The sequence below is a fragment of the Triturus cristatus genome, chromosome 4_1 (assembly GCF_964204655.1).
Source record: "Triturus cristatus chromosome 4_1, aTriCri1.1, whole genome shotgun sequence".
Classification (NCBI taxonomy): Eukaryota; Metazoa; Chordata; class Amphibia; order Caudata; family Salamandridae; genus Triturus; species Triturus cristatus.
In genome coordinates this window covers 1,129,475,614-1,129,498,151 of record NC_140585.1, presented here as the reverse complement: position 1 = coordinate 1,129,498,151, position 22,538 = coordinate 1,129,475,614, and the positions used below count along the sequence as shown (strand labels likewise).

General features: G+C 44.9%; 1 protein-coding gene across 7 annotated transcripts in view; it reads left to right on the top strand.

Annotated features, from left to right (window-relative positions):
* Window positions 1-22,538, top strand: part of CADPS2 (calcium dependent secretion activator 2) — a 1,645,358-nt gene that overhangs the window by 1,456,654 nt on the left and 166,166 nt on the right. For all 7 annotated transcript variants that reach the window (XM_085654189.1, XM_085654188.1, XM_085654187.1 and 4 more), the window contains 2 exons: window positions 7,901-7,984; window positions 8,098-8,130. In XM_085654189.1, the coding sequence (XP_085510315.1) occupies window positions 7,901-7,984; window positions 8,098-8,130 (117 nt within the window). The remainder of the gene's footprint in view (window positions 1-7,900; window positions 7,985-8,097; window positions 8,131-22,538) is intronic.

Here is a 22,538-nt window from a genome sequence, read left to right as displayed (position 1 = left end):
AATGAAAAAACAGAATTTCTGTTCTTTCATGTGTCTGGTCAAAACCTTCAGATTGTTTGGTTAGTGCCAAAATATGAACTCACTGTGGGCAAGCCACCAGTAAGTAAGTCAGCTGTGCATCTAGGTCAAGCGAATTCCTAAACTACTACACACCTACTATCCAGGGCCCTTACATGAATAAGCCCCCACTACCTCCAATTGGCTTTGAGGGTCGAAGCATGTCAACAGATCTAAAAGACATACTTTACAAAGACCATTATTATTTAAGAAAAGGCTTACACAGCACAAAATTTGTTGTAAGCACATTGAAATTGCACCTTCAACTTGTTGCATTTTTTTTATTGTGCCTCCCATTGTAAGCAAAATAAGGCCCTAGAGAAGGACACATGTTCTAATGCTAGAAATATGAGTATATACATTTACATCCATAAAAGAACGAAACATTCACAAACAAGTAATTGTGTGCAGGTAATATTTATGTATTACGAAGTCTGTTTTCTCTGTGTGTAAACTCTTCACAACCAAATACATTTTCTGTTATCTCACAAGCTCTCTCTCCATTGGTGAAGCTGTTCAATGTAATGTAGGATACAAACTAAAATCTGCTTTTAAATGTCTTTAATGTTTCATCTCTACATTTCCTTAAAATTAATACACGCTCTATTTGGGGACAACCTACTATTATAGATATTCAACTGGCCCATAGCACTTCAAGACCATCCACGATCGCTGTACAGGCAATGGGTCTTTGGCGTGGGTCTGGGAAGGCTTGTTTCAGGTTCACTAGGCCTTTCAATAAATGGCCTTGTAAAAATCTTACAATCTATTTCCTTTTCCACATGAAGCTATGGCAGGTGAGCAGGCACTGGAAAAATGTACTCTCTAGTATAGGGTGGATCATGTAATCATGTTGTGAACAAGGTTAAGTCTTCAAGTTGAATGAGGCAATAAGGCCGATGCAGGCCTTTAGAAAGTGAATTAGCCATAGACAACATGAGTCAAAATAGTGACCAAAGGAGGGAGTCTTAGAAGAAAGATGATGAGAAAGGACTGGCAAATTTTTGCTGGTTACAACTGGATCCTAATCCCTCGTTAAGTTGACAGATACTGAAAAGATTATGGTCAAACCCACACTACCAGGTTTTTTACCATGGGTGGTGTCCGCAGGGAAGCTCCTTGTATTTTAGAGCATTCACTCTTTAGTGGATCCAGTGAAACATAGGTGCTTCCCAAAAAAAGGAGCTATAGTTATGTCCCAGGGATAGCTTCTGTGCTCTGGCACATCCAGTGAGCTAGCCATGGACTGCATTCCAGATCAAGGCACGATACTTATGAGGTACATCTGAAAATCCAGGTTGTGTTTCTCTATGGTGCCCGAGAGCTGACAGTTCTGCTAACTCCTTCATTATGCCTAGTCTTACTCCAAGAACTGATGTCACCAAAACAGCAAAACAGAGACGGATTGTCAACTTTAACTGAACCTGTTATGTTTTCGACTGCTGTTGTATAAGTGGATCTCAGAACTACCATGTTATGGTCCTTTCTATTGAGCACATGTCTTTTCATATATTTGCATATATAAATTCAGACTTTTCTGCTTCGGTAACAATGAGGCCCCTTTGTACAAGCAATATAATGTTGATCGGCCAAGGATAATCTTGCACAGAATGGGTTTGTCCTTAGAGTTTCTGCCTTCTGTTCACACTCTTTGTCAAGCAAAAACCTTGAAGACTCAAAAGATCTCTGCCCAGCTTGTATCTTAACCTAAGTGGATGGTGTCTGCTTTAGCGAACACAGAGAAACTTGTAGGTGTAAGTGCAGTTTGCAAAAGCTACACATATACATGTCTTATAAATGATAATATCGGCTTGTTCCTACCTATAAGCCAGCTGACCTGCTTTTTGCAATATATTACTGAGCCCAGATGGCTTTGTGAGATGTGACAGGTTGCCTGCTCCCACACAGTACACCCTTGACAACCTTATGTCACCTTACAGACTACACGAGGTGAACAGTGGACTTCTGGAGATAACGACTCAGTAACTCCGTTGACTTGTTTCCTCATTAACACAGATGGTATGCGTGTTGCAGTTTGACTTTATTTATTTTTTATCGTGGGATATTTTTTGTTCATGAACTGTTGCTAAACGTGACAGCTTTGGCCACATTGACATCCAGACTTTTACATGGTTAATAGTTTTTTTCTATTATTATCGTCCCCTTCAGAGTTATCAAACTGGTCTAAGAGATGTCCATCAACGTAAAATGACATAAATCATTACATGACCATACAAATACACTGTCCACCCAGCACTTACCTCGTAACAAAAAGATGTCCTAACTTGTTCATAGGATCTTGCAGCGGCACTGATGAATTCTGGGTCACCAAATGCTGAGGCTGCCTTGTCTTCATCCACCTTGTGTCCCTTTCTTCCATCACCCTGTTTTCCCCTTCTTTTTATCTCGCTCTTGTAAACTCTTTTCATCCCTGCTACCATCATTTGTCATGGTTTCACTATTTTTCTCTTCATCCTCCTTTTGCCACTTTCTTCCTCACAGCCCCAAATGCTAGCTTAAGATATACACTACCCTCAATTAGTTTTCGTTTTACTCAAAACGTAATCACTCTAAGTAAAACATTGTTGTGGTGGAAAACTTTACAGGTACTTTGCAGCAAGCTGAATCTGGTGTTGCATTGATGAATGCCAGTAAAACTGTGTATCACGCTATTGAGTTCACTGCACAGTGAGGGAAAAACACAAGGAAGATCAGACAAAGTTGAACAAGGGCAGCTGTTCTTGTGAGGCATCATTTCGTTCAGCTTAAATGACTAAAAGGGGACATTTTGACTTTGGTGAAATGGGAGAACCTCAGCATCTAGTTGTCATTGGCCCTGGAGAAACTCATTTCACACCCTTTCCTTTGATGGTCTGACTACTCATGCCCATCCTCAATCTGTCACCATTTGTATGACATCCTCGAAGGAGATACCTCTAAAAACAATTGGTGTAAACCTGACCCTAAAGCTCGTCTTCAGCTCTGAGATGCCCTGGCTCCTGTGGGTTCCTCAAAACCAGAAAAGCTTGTTCATGACCACGACAGTACTTAATTTGGTGAAAGAATGAGTGCTGATATCCAAAGGTCTCCTTAGAAACCCGCAGCCTGTGCTTTTAAATGTCAGTGAACTGAGTTCCAAGGCTGATTACTCTTGACTTGACCTCATGGCTCTTCCATCCACCATCAGGCACTCCCTGCAGCTCTAGCTCCCTCGTGCAGATTCCTGCTGTCTCCCTTTGCAAAGGCTTTACAGTCTTTCTCCTTCTCCTTTGATCCTCTGTTTTTGTTTTTCCCTCTCTTGCTCACAGTCAAAGTCTGATGAGGAAACATGTGTGCTATCTCCAAAAATGAGTCTCAGTGGGCTCAAGATAAGCACTGCCTACAGAGCTAAATAGCTAAAACCAGGAACTGCGATCATGCTTCAGTTTTACAAATCATAGCCTATGGTATGGGCGGGCACAGGGCAGGTCCACCAAAGCAATACAGCGGAGTTTGGCGTTTGCTGTGCGATACGCTGTGTTTTTTTTACTGCTGCATTTACCATTTTATCAGTGTTTTAAATGGGCCAGTACTGAGTACCAGCGCCTTTGTATTTTGAGAGGGAGAGTACCTGCACTTCTCAAGAGTGATGTAATAATTTAATTGGAGAGTACTGGCACTTCTTAGAAACAAAGGAGGGACTCTGGTACAGCGTGCCTGCACTTCTATTTTTCCATTTCAAGCACAGAGTTTGATCATGTCTTGTAAATGATATTACTGGGTTGTTCCTACACTTTAGCCAGCTGAGCTGCTTTTTGTAATATATTACTGAGTCGAGATGGCTTTGTGAGATGTGACAGGTTGCCTGTTCCCACACAGTACACCCTTGACAACCTTATGTCACCTTACAGACTACACGGGGTAAACAGTGAACTTCTTAAGATAACGACTCTCTAACTGCGTTATGTTGTTTCCTTATTAACACAGATGGTATGCGTGTTGCAGTTTGACTTTCTTTTTTTATCGTGTTATCTTTCTTGCGCATGAACTGTTGTTAAACTTGACAGCTTTGCTAACTATGACATCTGAATTTTATATGATTAATAGTTTTTTCATATTATTATCAATCCCTTCAGAGATATCAAACTGGTCTAAGATGTCCATCAACGTAAAATGACATAAATCATCACATGACCATACAAATACACTGTCCACCAGCACTTACCTTGTGTGAAAAATAAAAAATAAAAATGTCGCAAATTTTTAATAGGATCTTGCATCGGCACTGCTGAACTCTGGGTCACCAAATACTGAGGCTGCCTTATCTTCATCCACCTTTTGTCCCTTTCTCCCATCACCCTGTTCTTCCCGTCTCTTTATCTCGCTCTTGCAAACTCTTGTTATCTAATCTACAATCCTTTGTCATGGTTTTACTATCTTTCTCTTCATCCTTCTTTTGCCAATTTCTCCCTTTTCTCTGTTGGTCTGGGGCAAAGTCTGATGATGAAGAATACATTTCCAAAGACGAGTGCTGGTGCCCACCTTCTGTAACCTTCAGCATACTTCTGAATAAAAAAATGGTGTACTCCTGACCATAAACCTCGGGTCTCTCCCTCTCTGCAGATGCCCTGGCTCCTGTGAGTCCCTCCAAACCAGGAAAGCTTGTTCATGACCATGACAGACTGCTTAATTTTGTAAAAGAATGAGTGCTGATGCCCAAAGGTCTCCTTAAAAACCCAAAGCCGATGCTTTTAAACGTCAGTGCGCTGAATACCAAGACTGATTTCTCTTGACTTGACCTCATGACTCTTCCATCCACCATCAGGCACTCCCTGCAGCTTTAGCTCCCATGTGCAAGTTCCAGTTTTCTCCCTTTGTGAAGGCTTGCCAGTCTTTCTCCTGCGATCCTCTGTTTTTGATTTTTCCCCTCTTTTGCTCACAGTCAAAGTCCAATGAGGGAAAAAGAAGTGCTGATCTCCAAAAATGAGTGCCAGTGGGCTCAAGTTAAGCACTGCCGACAGACCTAAATAGCTAAAACCGGGAAATGCAATTATGCTTCAGTTTTACAAATCATAGCCTATGGTATGGGCGGACAAAGGACAGGTCTACTAAAACAATACAACAGAGTTTGGAGTTTGCTGTGCGATATGCTCTGTTATTTACTGCTGCATTTACAATTTTATCCGTTTTATCATTTATTGCCTTTCATCTGCTTTATCATTGTTGGAAATGACCCTTTTTGCAGGGTTATCCCCAAACTTTTTGCTTGTTCCTATTTTTCCTGACCTGTTTTGTTGGCTTTCGGACTCTGGGCACTTAACCACTGCTAATCAGTGCTAAAGTGCATATGCCCTCTGCGTAAATTATGATTATAATTGGGTATCCATGATTGGCATATTTGATTTACTGGTAAGTCCCTAGTAAAGTGCACTGAGTGTGCCAGATCCTGTAAATTAAATGATACTAGTTGGCCTGCAGCACTGATTGTACCATCCACATGAATAGCCCTGTAAATGTATCTCAGACCGGTCACTGCAGTGTCTGCACAAGCATTTTTAAAATGCCATGTCGACCTGGCAAGTGCACCCACTTGCCAGGCACTAACCTTCCCTTTTTCTACATGTAAGGCACCCCTCAGGCTGGCCCAAGGTACCCCCATGGGCAGGGTACAGTGTATATGAATGTTAGGGCGTGTACTGGTGTTGGTCACATGTCCTGATAGTGAAATACAGCCAATTTAGTTTTTCACTATTTAAAGGCTATCTGTCCCATAGCTTAACATGGAAGGTACCTTGTCACCTCTTACAAGTATAATTTTCTACTCGGACAAGATAGAGAAATGGAGTTTTGGCTCTCTGAACTCAGAATTTAATAACACAGATTTTTAGGGAGATGGTTTTTAAATTGTGTGTTTGAAAATGGCACTTTTAGAAAATAGACATTTTCTTGTTTAACCATTCTGTGTGCCTCTGCTGTTTGTGTATTGACTGTCTGGTTTTGGAGTGACAGGATCTTGGGATGTGCATTCACTGTAGGCAGCCACAAGGGGGGTTGAGTTGTGTCCTGCCTTTCCTGGGTGACTCATAGAAAGGCTGCATTTAGAGTGGTGAGAGGAGTTTTCACTAGCTCCTGAATAGGCAGTGTCTCCTCTGCACAATGCTGTCTTCACCTCCTGTAGTGAAGCTGGGCCAGAGATGGCAGAAATGGCTTGGACTTGGCTCGTAGACCCATGCCACTAAGAGAACAAAGAGAAAATGGGGTAGAAGTATCGGACCTTAAACCCCAGAGAATTAGATCACTTCTGGACTTAAGAGGAACCTCTGCCAAGTACAAGAGCTGTAGAGCTGTAAGCAGGAGTACTGCCCCTTTGCTGTGTGTGCTTTGTTGGATTGGCCTGCAGTTGCTGCTTCTGCCAAGGAGAGGACAAAGACTGGAACTTTGCTGTGAACCTGCTTGAAGAAAAATCTCTACAGGCTTGTGTGTGCTTGCCTCCTGTTCTGGAGTCTCAGGGCCACAAAGACTTCACCAGCACCCACTGACCAGCACCTGGACTCCTCTGGGTACTCCTGTATTCAAAAGAGCACCAATTCCAGCTCCTGGGCCCTGAGAATTGTGTGGCTAGTGCTGCAAAGCAAGAAAAACAACTCCGCCAGTGACACCACAACCTGCACCGAGGCCACTGCTTGTGAAGTGCATGATGCACTGCCCCACCTGCACAGCAGCTCCAACGCCTACAGTTATCGGCTTTCCCGACACCATCACTCGCTCTGACGCCATCATCTCCAGCGCTAGCATTACGTTATCACGGAGTCGATAACCAAAGAGGGTGATTTCATGAACTGTTTGATGTTGCATCGCCTCACCGGAACCGAGGCCTCTCTGGCGACGCTGTCTAACTTCCCTGTCCTAGACTCTACGCCTTGCCTCCATACGGACTTGACGCCTCACCTCCCCTGTGGCAGAAGGGAACCGGACACATGTTGGCACCGATGCCTCACCTCCACGATGCCGTGCATTGCCTGTTTTCCAAGGTACTGTTGGTTGGGGTGTTTGTGTGACTTCGTGCCCACCCCGCGCACCTCACAGTCAGCGTAGTACTTTAGATTTATGCCTGTCACGACTTCATATTAGCCCCAGGTGGAAATGTTTGTTTTTACAGTTGTATTTTTGCAAGTAATCATTTTTAAAGTGATATCTTGATACATGTATGTTGGATTTTTGTTGTTTTTGTCTTGTTTGGTGTAGAGAAAGATACCTTATTTTTATAAACTGGTGTGATGACAATTTGTGTTGTTTTCACTGTGTTACTCTGTGTTTAGAGTACAAATACTTCACACATTACCTTTGGGATAAGCCTGCCTGCTTGTCCCAAGCTACCAAGGGGGTGAGCTGGTGTTATCTAAAGTGTGTAACTCCCTTACCCTGGCTAGTATGAAGGGTCCCTGCTTGGACAACGGTGCATACCTCTGCCAGTTAGAGATCTTCATTTATAACAATCAGGCTTTAATCTATATGCTTTATTTCTGCTTCTCCTGGAACATTCAGTAGGTTGTATTGATCTGGAGAAAGCTTTTCGGGTCTTGACGTACTTTCTTGGAGGGAACTATTTTTGGGGAAGGTTATAAACCTGTCTGTCAGCTGTTTTAAGTCACAGGATGAGTATGTTAAAGTTGTTAGATTTTAAGACGAGGACAGACCTACACTGTATTCTGTTATTTACGGTGACTTTTTGCACTTGCTGCTGATTTAAGTGTGTATGTCTGTATGAATATTGTACAGGTGCGTTATTCCCCCAGTACCATTCCTGTTTCATGTGATATTTTCACCCAGTACGATTTACTTGCTTCTATCTGTTTCTCTGCAGTTTGTTTCTGTGTTAGAAAATGTCCTGTCCAAGTTATCAAGATATGATGAAGGCACTTTCTTCTCCTCCATTCTCTCCTTCACAGTAAGTATGCAAATTAATAAGCTGACACTTCACAAGTTTTTCAATTTCCTGCTGTTAACTAGTCGCAGCTGCATGGCACCTGTTAATTTATTCGCATTTACGTTTATTTGCAGGTGAAAGCTGCTGCAAAGTACGTTGATGTTCCCGTGAGTACAACTTACCTTCACTCCTTGTCGAGTTAACATTTGTATTTGTGCTTCCTCACGACAAAACGATCTAGAAAAGTTGGCTATCAGAATTAGAATTCCAAATCACTTCTCCATTGGCAGAGTGATCAGTTTTTATAGTACATTTTTTTTTGTTTTTTCAAGAATTCATTTTTACTAGCAATCTTTTTTAATATAATCATTTTTGAGTTTTATTTTTTTTTTAAAGAAATTCCGCAAAAAACACTGTTTAGAGAAATTTGAATTGTGCTTTTTATACTCTTCTGCTAATTTCTCAGGATCATTTTTGGACGAAAAGGGAAATGATACAGTTTAATGTTCCAGAGTAGCGTGCTACTCACCAAAAAAGTATTTCAACAGCCTATTAGGGGTAACAAGCGCTATATAAATGCAAACCTTTTTCCCTCTTCTATCCCTCTGCTATCCTTCTCAATCCAAATAACTGACTAATCTATCCACCACTCAAATTACTTTCATATTTCACTATACTAATTCAACACTAATCCTTTATGGGTTCCGGAGTAGCGTGCTACTTGCTGAAAAAGCGCTTTGACGCCTCGTCATGGGTAGTAAACGCTATATATATGCAATTGCAATAAGAAGCAAATGTTGTGTCAAATTCTGCCCAAAGGGCTTCAGTGTGAGTTATATTCACTTTGCGTTATAGTTTAAATCAACAGAGCGTTTTCAGATAACAAAATGGAGGTGGTGCAAAACACCACGCAGCCTGCAAGAAAATAAACACTTTTATGTTCTTTTGTCAAAAATTTACTCCATTGCATTGACGTGAGGTGATTAGCCTACAGGTTAAATTTATTATTGATTTCTATCGTTTTGATGCATGGGGGTCGGCACATTTATAATAATACTCAATAAAGTAAGTAACACATGTTACAATTACCCAACCTCTTAGTTTCTTTTTAATTTACCTAAAAAAGTAGGAGGGGCTGAGTGAATCTAGCTGAGATTCGATTATGACCTGTAGGTCAAACACAGTTCTTAGCAATGAGCACTTAATTCACCAAGGTAATGAATATATTCTTCAATATAATGCTTCCATTTTCTTCTTTTCATTTTTGTGAAGTATCATAAAAATAATTACTGACTAGAGCACATGCATTTAAGTATATCTCGGGCCCGGGGGCTTAGTGACATCTGCCACCCAATCGGCATTCAGTCTTGGGGCTCATGATGTCACCAGACCCCCTCAATTGCAATATAATTTTGTGTGATATATTTTCTCCTTTTGTGTCCTTTATGTGTTTTTATTCTACATAATGCAGTTATATAAAAATCCGCATTTCACAGCCCCCATGAACCACTGAAAATATTTCACAGGTCCCTGTCAAATTTTCATCAACATATTGACAGCCCCAAACCGCCCTAGAGAGTTTTCTTATTGTCAAAGCCCGCAGGATTATGAGACAATGGAAGCCCAAATTATACAGCAGGGTTATCTAAATGATGCAGTATTTTGAAGCACATTTCAGGGTAGCATTATTTTGAGCAATTTGAGCTAGAAACAACCTAACATTATTATAGAAATCTGCATTTTAAGCGGCAAATGTGGTAAACCCATAGTTATGCAGTAAATGCAGTATCCGCACAATTTCATAATTCCTTTCACCCTGATTGTTGTCTATTGTTTGTTTTATCAACAATCTATTCATGAAACGTTAACAAAATCTAAATATTATAATTGCTATCAGGGCCCATTGTTTGTTACATCTTGAAGAGAATAGCTTCAGCAATCTCTACCTTGCATGAACTGTAAGTGTTTTTAATAATGCAGTTTTTTTCCCAAAATTCTACATTCCTATATACACAATTATGTATTGCTCTATTCTTTTTACTGCAGACAGCCAAGCAGTCTAATTGAGTATTTCATTTGCCATGTTCAATACATATTTCTCTGTTGCAAAAACACCTTTTTTTCTAATTGCCCTCGCCATGCATGTAGTGTAAATAAGACATAATGGTTAAAAGGTGTAATATGGTCCTATATTGCCATCTCAGGTTTCTGGTGACATTTGAAAACCACGTAGGCCTCAGGGTTTATTATGTCAGCAGAACACTTCAGTGGTCATATAGGATCATATTACATAGTTACCTCAGGTGTATACTACATATATATGTTTACAAATAAGATAACCTGTGTATGTAACTTGGTCCTCAACTGCAACATTATCTGAGTTTCCGTGACAACGGCAAAGTTCTGCAAAGTGGTTTTGAACTGCCCATATAATAATCAAACTCATATTTCACAGAGACCTGTGAAATATTTCCATTTTTCACAAGTCCATTTGAAATATGGATTGCATACCAGTTTATTTTTTGCAATAAAAGCACCCAAACAAGATATGTATATGACCTCCCTGTTGATGCCAGAGAGGTAAGTACTAATGCCATAAATAATCTCACAGATCAGATTATATATTACAATACTAGTAACACTTTCCAAGAGAGGACATTGACTATAGTATTTTTCATTACTTTAAATATGTGTTATGTAATTATGTTGTCCTTTTAAGTGCAGTTACTTATTGGAGTAAGCATTTTGAGGACATACGCATTGTGTTTAGTGTGCGCTTTATGGTTTGCTTGACTGTTTTGAGATTTGGGGATTGTGGAACTAACCATTACCAATGAATCTCACTGATGTTTGTTTTTTAAATAATAAACAGAACTCTACTTTAACTTTGATTATTTTAACCCCTCCCCTGCTCATGACGGAGTGGTTCCGTCATGCCGCGACCGTTGGCGGCCGCTACGCCCACGCGGAGCTGTTTCCCCGCCTGTGCGGGGGGACAATGCAACTGGGCGGAGTCATGACGGAACCACTCCATCATGAGCACAGCTCAACCGTGGCTCATGACGGAGTGGCTCCGTCATGAGCACAGCGCCACCGCGCTGCCCCCCAACCCCCCCCAGCGCTGCGGTGGAATTCCCGCCGCAGCGAAGGGGTTAAGTGACTTTCAGGGATGTTTTGAACACAGGTTAAGGCTTTCTAACCAATTCTAACTATACCTTCACATTAACTACAGTTTATTTCTGTGAATGTTTTCCTGATATCTACATTTTATGAAAAGATTTCTTTCTCTGCTGCGCATGGCCTTCGGCTGTGTGTAATAAGGGTTTGCCAATGACACTGGGCCACTGATAGTGTTGCACCTAGTTCCCGCCTGACTTCATTTACCCTAATTTCAGATTATTTTTTAGAATAAATTGGAAGAATACATTGTTGGAGGACCATGATGTCAAAACGTTTTTTTGCCAGAATTTTCACTCCTATGATGCCCTTATGACGGCACATGCTATGACATCTGAAATCTAAGGCGGTGCAAGTTATACTAATAGAAGTTACGCATAACTCGTGAATTTCAGTCGTTTTTGTTTTTTAAACATCAGGGTTATTAGGAGAAGACCGAAATAAAAGTAACCTTTACCATTTGTTTCAGTCTGTAAAGATATATAGATATTTAAATATATATAATATGTTGTAGTGGCCTTCAACGTCATGCTATCTGTCTCCATTCTCTTTGTTTACCTTTCGTGCTAGTATCTTTCCTGGTGCATCGCTTGCATTGCAGAAGGACTCTCTGCTGGGGGCTTTCAATGAAACCTTTGCTCCCTCCCAGCAGTCTAACTCTTCTTTAAAATGTCCCAGGTCGTGTGCATGTGCGCGCACGCGCAAGGGACTGAAAGACGTGCATTGTGATCGTCAGCCCTAACTCCGTGACTAGCTCCATCTTGTAAAGCAGAAGGGGGTGAAAGCGTGGTTCATCGGGGTTTAGCTGCTCTCCCGTACTACTTTTTAGTTGTCAGCTGTTAGAAGTCTTTTAGAATATGTGCACCATCCATAATAAATACATTGATATTTGAGTGCGTGCTGCCGCCGCGCAGTACTTCGGTTACTACGTGCCACGGATGCCCAGCGCCTTTAATTATGCATCCGTTTATTTATCACGTACTATGCGGCTTCTACTTAAGAATTATTTTTATGGTATCGTTAGTTCGGCGTTTCTTTTTATTTGTGTATATATAATTTAACCCCGAAAGAGAGACAGCTGCTGCACACGTTGTCTTGTAGAGTGGATGTAAATCGGTCGTGTAGTCCCGCTCATTTTAGTGCCAATATCGGCAACAGTTATCACAAAGCACATAAGACATAAGTGCATAAATAAAAACACATGACACTGTAATGTAAGTGGAGAAATATTGCTGCAGGTTTATTAGCATAACCAATATGCAAACAAGGTGGGTTATCTTACGGGCGATCCCAGGGCAGGCCAGCCCTATGCCGCCTGCCCGTCTGATAAGCCTAGAGTCACCATGGCAACGCCAACTGGTGTATACCAAATATTGGGAGGGTCCACCCCTCCCATCCGTGGACCACCCGTCCACATGCTTCACCACGCCCCCCCCGTGATGGGTGGGCGGAGCATAAATGGCAGCCCCCGGTTGCTCAGACCCACAACCGCCTTTCGGTTAACGGGGCGCCGTCGTTCTTCCAGGGGACCCGCTAAACATCCCTGGGTATCCTGGCTTAGCACCCCATGGTGCTGCTGCATGCTGTACCCCTTGGTAAGTGCAGACCCTGGATCGCCCTGTAACTCCTCCTGCAACACAAAGTAACATTGTTAGAAAAAACCTGCCCCCCCCTTTTGTCCCTCCGGACGCCGGGTAAGCGGAGGGGCGGGCAAGGCGAACGAGCGGACAAGAGGACGAGGAGGGGGCGGAGACAGTATAAGTACCCCTGTCTCCTGCCCGCCCTCGCCGGAAACAGCTATCTGTTGGGGTCTCCCCCGGACTGGCCCAGGGACTCGACCTCCCCCCCCTGTGCCTTCCTGTGGCACTAAGGCGGCCGCCCTCCAAGGGGCGGGCCGCTGCGCGACCCCCCCCCGGGCAGCCTTACATAGTGCCAATATCGGCAACAGTTATCACAAAGCACATAAGACATAAGTGCATAAATAAAAACACACGACACTGTAATGTAAGTGGAGAAATATTGCTGCAGGTTTATTAGCATAACCAATATGCAAACAAGGTGGGTTATCTTACGGGCGATCCCAGGGCAGGCCAGCCCTATGCCGCCTGCCCGTCTGATAAGCCTAGAGTCACCATGGCAACGCCAACTGGTGTATACCAAATATTGGGAGGGTCCACCCCTCCCATCCGTGGACCACCCGTCCACATGCTTCACCACGCCCCCCCCGTGATGGGTGGGCGGAGCATAAATGGCAGCCCCCGGTTGCTCAGACCCACAACCGCCTTTCGGTTAACGGGGCGCCGTCGTTCTTCCAGGGGACCCGCTAAACATCCCTGGGTATCCTGGCTTAGCACCCCATGGTGCTGCTGCATGCTGTACCCCTTGGTAAGTGCAGACCCTGGATCGCCCTGTAACTCCTCCACAGCCTTGGGAGTGGCCACCGTCACTACCAGGGCCCCCCACCAAGGTAGACCTATTTCCCTACAACCAGCTGCAGCCAACGCTTCCCCTAGGTCCAGTAGGAAAAGATCCATGCCTAAACTAGGACTTCTCCCAGGTCCAGCCAAAACAAGTCTCCGCCCAACCGGGCCGACGGCCAGCCTGTACCATCAGGACAGGTTCCCCCAACCATTCTAAAATCCCCCGTGGAATTGACTGAAATGACCTTAAACCTTGAATAGGCGATGGTCCAAAGTTGCCTTTGCCTGGCTAAAGAACAATCCCTTTGACAAGACACTCCTGCCTGGCAGTGCCAATGCGGGAGGAGGTAAGCGTTGCAAGCGCCCTTACTTCCTCTTCCACTCAGCTGGAGTACGCCCATCATATTCCATCAGTCACCACCAACTGTAAACCCTTGCCCTCCCAAAATGCTGCTAGTATACCAGGGAGAGACAGGACAGGGTGCCCACAGAGGAGAACCAGCGTGTAAAATTCTTCTCTATTTTGGATACTGGGAAAGCCAATTAGTCTCCTGCTAAATTGTGGCTATCAGAGTGTTACCCCGGGGTTTCCCTTGATCATATGGACCATATGCCCCCGTTCTGCTGCTTCACCTGATTGTTAACATGAACCCCAGCGCAGACCACCGGCCTATGACCCATGTTTGGCCAAGCCTGAGCTGAAACACTTCTGAACAGCATGAAACAGGCTAACCACCAGCATTGCATTCTGAATGTTCCTGACGCGGCCCAGAAACATGCGCATAACTAAAGCAACTGGCACCATGCCATAAAAGTATCAATTCAGCCTTCTATGAATGCAAGATGTGCTCTGTATTAGTGTTCCCTCCAAACCAGCCGCCCTAACCAGGCAACCCGCACCCTCCTGGCACTGGCACACTCCCGCCCCAGCTGCCCTAGCGTGCCTGGTCGTGTGTGGCCACAACCTACGTTCTATCACTGACGTTATATCGGGGTGTGATGACACTCAACTAACTCTACTGCTGAGTGCCCCTTGCACCATCGCAAGTATGTCTTTGCACACTTAGTGGCTGGATGTAAAGTCAGATGACATTGGCAGCCCGGTCCCGGGCAAACATAGCAGCTTTACAGTTTCTGGTGCTGTAGACCGTACCTGTAGCTTGCGAACCGAATGCAATTCCCTTGCTCCTGTTGAGCACGAAACCCACAACAATTTCTCACCAACGTTCAATACCTTACTGCTGCTCATCATTTCCTAGCAGAATGTTGACAAATCAATGTTCTGCAATGGCACTACTTTGCAGCCTGCACCAGTCTGCCAGTGTCCAAAAGACCTTTGTCCTGCCGCCTGGCCTAAGCAATCTAGTCCTGTTCTAGAAGCGCCTGCTTCGGCCCTGGAGCAAACAATTCGCCAGTCCCAAACTGACCCTGATGCGAAACAAACCATGCCAAGGCACACAGGAGTGTGTAATAACTAATAGCAGGTCTAACAGTGTCAACAAGCATCTTCCGCTTACAATAGGTGTGAAGGAGTAGGGGTTTCCAGTGAGAATAAGATGACAGCAAATACAGCGGGAGGAGCGACCAATGACCTGCCCAAAGACTCTTCGAAATCCTCCTACCGAATGATGTGGGAGCTCGCCACCAACCTCTGTCCCAGCCTGCCACCCCCCAAGTATTTGGAACCCTATTGCTCCAAGGAAGGAGGGGGGGAGGAGGGGCAGTGTGGTCTGAAGATGTGTGTGATGGAGGACATGTGTCCTAGCGTACAAGGCACAACAGTGAGTGTACTAACTAATAGCAGGTCTAACAGCGTCAACAGGCATCCTCAGCTTACAATAGGTGTGATGGAGTAAGGGTATCCATTGAGCATCAAGATGACAGCTTCCCATCTGCCCGACCGTGGTGGGAACCACTCCTGATATTCTAGTACACATGGTCCCTGTTCACCTGTCACTGCCTGATGTACGTGACCTAGGTACATGGTCCCCTTGCATGGCGGCATGCCATTGAGACCAACATTCCTTCCCTGATAAGTGCCACTATCTGCCTACGCTACAATCTTGCCTGGCGTTCTATCATGCCCAGATATACCACGCGATGATTGCTCTCCTCCGTCACTTGACCCGACCACACCTAGAAGAACAAACACAGCGAGAGGAAGCAGCCTGTGACCTGCCCTAAAAACCACCATCCCGCATCAAACCGACCCGATGGAAAGACAACCAGCGCCTAAAGCTCTACACCCGCGGATGACCCAGGAAACGGATGACCCAGGAAATAACCAATCGTTTAACAATCGAGTAAATAACAACGGACATCCTTTCAGCATCTGAAGGCCTAGCCCTTCAGAAGAACCTGGGACCCCAGTGCCAGGCATCAGAGCAGGCCACGGCACCAGTGGTGTGACTGATCTTAGCCCACTTCCGTGTGAGCCAAGGCCCGTGAAGCATCTTTTTTTTTTTTTTTTTTTTTTGATCGCTGAGCACACGTAAACCACTCTAGCTGTTCCTTGCCGCTAGGTCGTCCTCCCCTAAGGAGCCCCAATGAACGACGAGGTAACCTTAACACTCAATCAACACTGGGCGTAACTCTTTGCTTGACCTAGATGCTGGATGCAAAGTGACACCTCCCCCTGCTCCCGACCATAGTGGTGAAGTGTCCCATGAGTGCTCGGTTAATATAAAAGACCTGGACATAACCGAGGGAGCCCTGCGCAGCTACAGACGCCTGACAGTTGTCCCGTTCCGTGGAAGTCTGCATGATCACCATTCATAGCGTTACTCTAATGCGCATAGGGAAATACATTTTATTTATAAATCTGTATGTGAGCGCAAAAGGTTTTTTTTTTTTTTTTTTTTTTTTTTTTTTTTATAATGCTACTGGTTGCGGTAGCATGCAAGTCTATCACATGTAGTATGGTGGTCCATGACTATTGTCTACTTCCCCAACTTTGATATTTACATTTAGTTAATTTCCCCTGTTTCGGAATTTACGTCAGGTGGACCCTTGTTATCACACACAAAAAGGACCCAACCCGCCAAACTTTGCTGTTCCATTCCAGACAAAAGCAGCTTACAGGTGTGTGTCAAAAACCCAACTTACTGGAACTCATTTATCGACCACAGTAAGAAAGTAACTGCGTGTGCCTGCTGAGCTCTGACCTTTTGACCTCACAGTCACACAACCTCCTGCCCGTGCATACCAATGGATAAAGCCCGTAAATTGCAGTTGTGCTGTGCGAGATGTCGGTCTGTCGCTAGGAGCTCCCTCTCTTGATACCTGTGGTTACTCATCCTAGTACCCCGGAGCTGTGGCCAGCCAGGACTGTTGGCTATGTCTCTGACACCGTTACGCTGTTGTAACAGATACTGATCTGTAGATAAAGGCATTCTCTAAACATCCATGTACCTCAGACCGTAGACCCCTTACAGGTGAGACGTTAAAACCTTTCCTTTCCTATACTCTTGCTGTCAACTTAGCGTTTACTTCACTATGCATTCATCAATGAGGCTAACAGGCATGATACGGCCGGGTAAACCACACTACTAGCCAACTTCTTAAAGTTTTGCACTCCCATGCCCTTTCAGTGTAAATATTATTTGAATCAAAATGCCCATGGGACCTACGGGCCCCGTGCCCATCCCGGTGAAGGATGTGCAGTACCAACAGTGAGAACCGAAGTCAAAATTGGTGAGCCCAGGCAGAGTCAGGCAGATCATTGCTTCCCCAGGTCTATTTAAAACATTTACTGAGATACCAAATACGTTACACTCCCAGTATGCCCTACAGGGTGGATAGCTACACCTAGCATGGTAGTGTCAAATGCTTGAGTGAAATGTGCAATTTGAAAATATGCATCAGCCACTAGTACATGCATACAATCGAACTCTGGAAGTAATCCATAGTACAAATAAATCACAAGCCCAGGGAGAACGTTCCTGAGAGCCAATGCCACCCCGTGGCCCCAACATGGCTGTATTCCTACAAGTGTCCCACAAGCCTGTACCTGCTCACTCTGGCGAAGGCGGCTATGAACACAGTGTTGTGCTAATTTTCAACGTATACTCGTTCTCTCTCTCCCACTTGCATGCTACTCTATGACTTTAACTTACTCCTGTCGCTCCTGTCTTTACTGCGCACCCTGGCATCCCAACTTCCTAACCGGAACCACTGACTGACATTGGAATGCTAGACCAGCCACCCTCTTTTACGCGCAGCCGAGACATTCACTGAAAACAGCTGGGAGACCAATTGGGGTGGGGGGGGCCCAACACCCCGCAAGTACCAAAGAGAGCAATTACCTCCTCACCCAGTTAAGACGCGATCCATGGACAGCCCTGCTAATAGTGTACACAGGCCCAGAGGGTGGACCTACGGGGTGTAAACGTGCCGCCCTGCGCCCTATTTGTACCGTGCCGCCCTGGGCATCCCACGAGCACCCGAACAGCAGTCGCTGAGACGTGGCGGGGGTGCCGCATTAGCACCGCACTCAGCCTGTGCGCGGCCGCCGCGGTATGCCACACGTGGACAGGCTACCCTCGTCACCACTGATATGGCGTGACCCGTAAATGCCGCTCACAGCGGCCGACTATGATCACTGACGCCGCGTGTTGTAAGGACGATGGCGGGACACAGAGCCTTGTCCTGTGAGGGGCAGGACAACCACCTGCGCAAGACTTGCACTTGAGCAAGGCTTCTATTGGCTCAACCTCAGGGGGGGGGGTGCAAAAGCGCGGACTCGACCCGACGATGTTGAAGCGCTGGCATGGGCACGGTAATTACATAACACATTCCGACACGGGGGATTAACTGATTAGCCCAGGATACAGGCTGGGAACGCGACCTCGAGGCGCAAGCCCTGGTGTACTGCCCCAATGTCAGCCGATTAAGCCGACGGACCCCCTCCTCTCCTTAATGGGAGTCCCAGGCCGTGCACCTCCCGCGCGAAAACAGCATGTAGGGGCCGCAAAGCGGCCAAGAGCACCGAAAGTGGGCGCGACCCCGAGGCTAGAACACTGGCACACCGCACCAACGTCGACAGGCTAGCCGAGGCGCAAAATCCCCCCCCCCCCGGTAAAGATGGCACCGAAGCCAGGTGAGGTCTGCACCTACTTTAGACGATCGCCAACATTAGAGCTTGCAACGTGTTGGCAGTTTGCCATGTTGCCGCACCGATGTCCGTGGAAGCGGGAAGGTAAAGTGCCAACATCAGTAAATTGCCATCGCTACCCGTAACCGCGCACAGAAATGCTGTTACATTACAAGGGTTCCGTTACAAGGGAACGCACCTAATTAAGTTGTTGGGCCCGGGAGGCTTGTGGATGCCCAGCATCACCGGAAGTTCAACGAGGCGAGCAAAATTATAAGTATATATATATATATATATATATATATATATATATTTTTCCTTTTTTTAAATACAAGTGAGAGACTCGAACACCTCAGTGCCGCCTCCAAACCCGCCGGACTAACAAACCCCTGTACTATTGCACCCTGCTAAATATATAGCGTGAGCTCGACCCGAAGGGGGTGAAAGCGTGGTTCATCGGGGTTTAGCTGCTCTCCCGTACTACTTTTTAGTTGTCAGCTGTTAGAAGTCTTTTAGAATATGTGCACCATCCATAATAAATACATTGATATTTGAGTGCGTGCTGCCGCCGCGCAGTACTTCGGTTACTACGTGCCACGGATGCCCAGCGCCTTTAATTATGCATCCGTTTATTTATCACGTACTATGCGGCTTCTACTTAAGAATTATTTTTATGGTATCGTTAGTTCGGCGTTTCTTTTTATTTGTGTATATATAATTTAACCCCGAAAGAGAGACAGCTGCTGCACACGTTGTCTTGTAGAGTGGATGTAAATCGGTCGTGTAGTCCCGCTCATTTATCTGCTTGTACGACACCGTGGGACGCTGAAGGGCTTGACCTCGTGCACAGCTAAACATATATATATTTAAAAGCAGCACTGAAAGTTTCGGTCTTTTTCTGATCCTGTTTCCTGTGTATGAAGTCAGGCAAGAGGCAATGTGCCCATATTTTAATGGTGCATGATTTTTCTCTGGTATGGAGTGTACCAGGGCAGTGATGTAGTCGGGCATTTCAAAAGCAGCCGTATACTCCGAAAATGAAAATGCCGTGGTATGGTTGGCACAAGCTCGCTCAACTTTTGGTATATACGTGTTCTGTGCGTTCAACTAATGTTAAATATGTAATTATATATTGAAACCCGGAGTTTGTATCAGGACGCAAAGCTGCGTTTTTAGGAGGCTTTGCACATATTAAATCCCTTCCATCCATCCCCGTGCCATTCTGTGTGCTGCTCACCTCTTGCGACGGGGTCAGGCGCCTCTTCCGTAACCGGATATGTTGATGCACCGTGGGGCCAGCTCCGCATTCCATGGCCTGGTGCGCGAGGCGGCGTGGGCCTCGCGCACCTGTCGGGCCCGGCGCAGCGGCAGGAAGTAAGGGCCATGGCAGCATATAATTAAAGAGGATTCTGCTCTCTTAAACCGTATGCTCATCTTGCAGGTTAACACGTGATTACCCCTCCGCAGAATCCTCTGAAGTCTACACCCTGCTGTAATCGCGTTCACTTGTCGTGTCTTCGGTTACACCTATATCCAGTCACTAAGCCCGCATACCGAAAAAGCCGCATCCCCGTCCTTATGTTAGAGATTGCTTCATCTGCCTGTTTGCGCGCCTTGACCTGTCTTATTCTCATCATCACCCTCCTGTTCCCTTTAAGTGACACGACTATTTGTTAATGGCATGAAAGAACAGTTTTAAATAGGGACGATACACAGTGACGTCACTAGGGTTGGTGTCGTCCAGTGCGGGTAACTCATGGTGTCACCCCCTCACGACTTACCGCATGGACCTCCTCCGCATGGACCTCCTCCGCTAGCCTACAAGCCCTAGATTAGATTATATCTACTTGCAAACAGTCACCAGTATACAACGGATCAATTATGTGTGTATACAGAGCATGTGGAGAGTTATTTGAAAGTAAGAGCGATGTCTGGATGTAAGTGCAACCCTCAAATTCCAACAGGCCAGGTTTTAACACAAGTACTTCCAGGCCCGATTATCCACTTTTCGACCATCCCGCTCCTGTGTACCTTATCTCACAGCTGACCTTCGGGCCCCAGCCCCATCCAGCTCTACTTTCATTATTCCCGTAAAAAACATTAGCAAAATCACCTTCAACTTAAAACATTAAATATAGCAGTAAATATAATTATCACGCACTTTAAAATATGTTCCACAGTTGCCCTAATGACCTGATTGCTAATGAAATAAAAACAGAAAGGCAATGACAGGGCCGGTTTATCGCTAGTATGTAATTCCGTCTACAAGGAATGTCACATGAGCCAATGAGGATTACAAGATGTAAGAATCACATGGCATCCATACTGGTGGGCAGTAAATTTAAAGAGGGTTTGGGCTGGGGAAGCACAAACTCAGGATTTAAAGCATACCGTAGTGGTTGGGGCTTGGCTTTACTAATAAAAATGTATATCGGCCCAAACTCTTTTTAGCAACATTAAAATAATGAAAGACTGGGGAATTTCTAACTTTATAGTAACACAAAAAAAGTGAAGTTCTAACTATACCATTCATGTTTGTCAGCAGGTCTTTGATGACAGTTCATAGCCACTGTCCTATGTTAGGATTGTAACTTTTGAACTGCAAGTAACACAAGAATCTCTGTGACAAAGGCAGAAACCCACTGAGTTATCCAAATAAAATACAGTTTATCTGCATTTCAAAACTACCAACAGGAAAAGGACTGCTCTCCAGCAGGATCATTAATCACCAGTTCTCTGGACATGTTTTATTGTTGCCTTGCATCCATGGCCATGATAATGATGTGCCTTGCTGGGCCTGTGCAGATTTTTAAAATAAAAACAAACAGTAATGAGGTCCCTAATTATCCCCTTCCATTCATCTTTAAGACTTTCATGTATGCATCCATCTATCCATCGTTTCATACTTTCATGAATCCTTTCACCATTCCATCCATCCACCCTTTCATTATTAGTTTTCCATCCATCCATCCTTTCGCTCACACTTCCAAACATTCATACATCCTATTACCCATCCATTCGTCAATCCATTCTTCTTCATCCATCCACCAAGTCACCCTCCTTTTATCAGTCCAGCAGTACATCCTTCCACACCTCCATCCAGGCGGCCATCCATCCAGACTTCTATCGTTCCAGCCACTTTCTTTCTCACACTCATGCAAATATTGTTTTGTCCTTACATCCATCAGCCCATTTGCCCATGCATTCATCCTTTTATCCTTTTTACCCTTCCTTCTTGTCACAGTTCCTTCCTTATTTTCATATGCCCTTCATTTCCCTCTTTTTCCCAGCCATCTCCCTCTCCCTCCATCTTGCTTTCTTTCCCTTTCATTTCCTCCTCATTTCTTTGTTGTAATTCGTTTTCCTTGCTTGACCTCTGTTATCGTGTCCCGTGTGTTTTTAGTGCTTTTGTCTACAGAGCCGCAGACAGGTAAGGCTCATAAATAACTGTGTGTCAACACTACCCCCGCTTAAGCTGCAAAAGCAAGGCTTTCACAACACCACCGCTCAGAAGTGATCGCTTACCCTTTCCCAATTTAGAAGAATGGAAAGGTGGGTACCAAGGGATGTTGCCGCAGCAAAGATCATAGGGTGTGACGTTTCGAGAAATGCTATTTTTCAATGCGCAAAAGCTCTTCTTTTACAGGTCAGACAAGTCCTCTGACTTTTAACAGGGCTTGGGTGACCTTCCTGAATCGCAAACAGGAAGGTGTGAGAGTCGCAAAGGTATCTAGCTATGGTTTGAGACTGGAGTTGTGACTGCAAACCATTGATCAGTTACCAGTACCAGAGGTTGGGTGGTAGCTGCTTTACAAAGCAGAAATGTTACTCTTGGGACAGTTTCCTCTTTTGAATCTTGTCTAGTGGCCTCTGTGGAATACGCAGT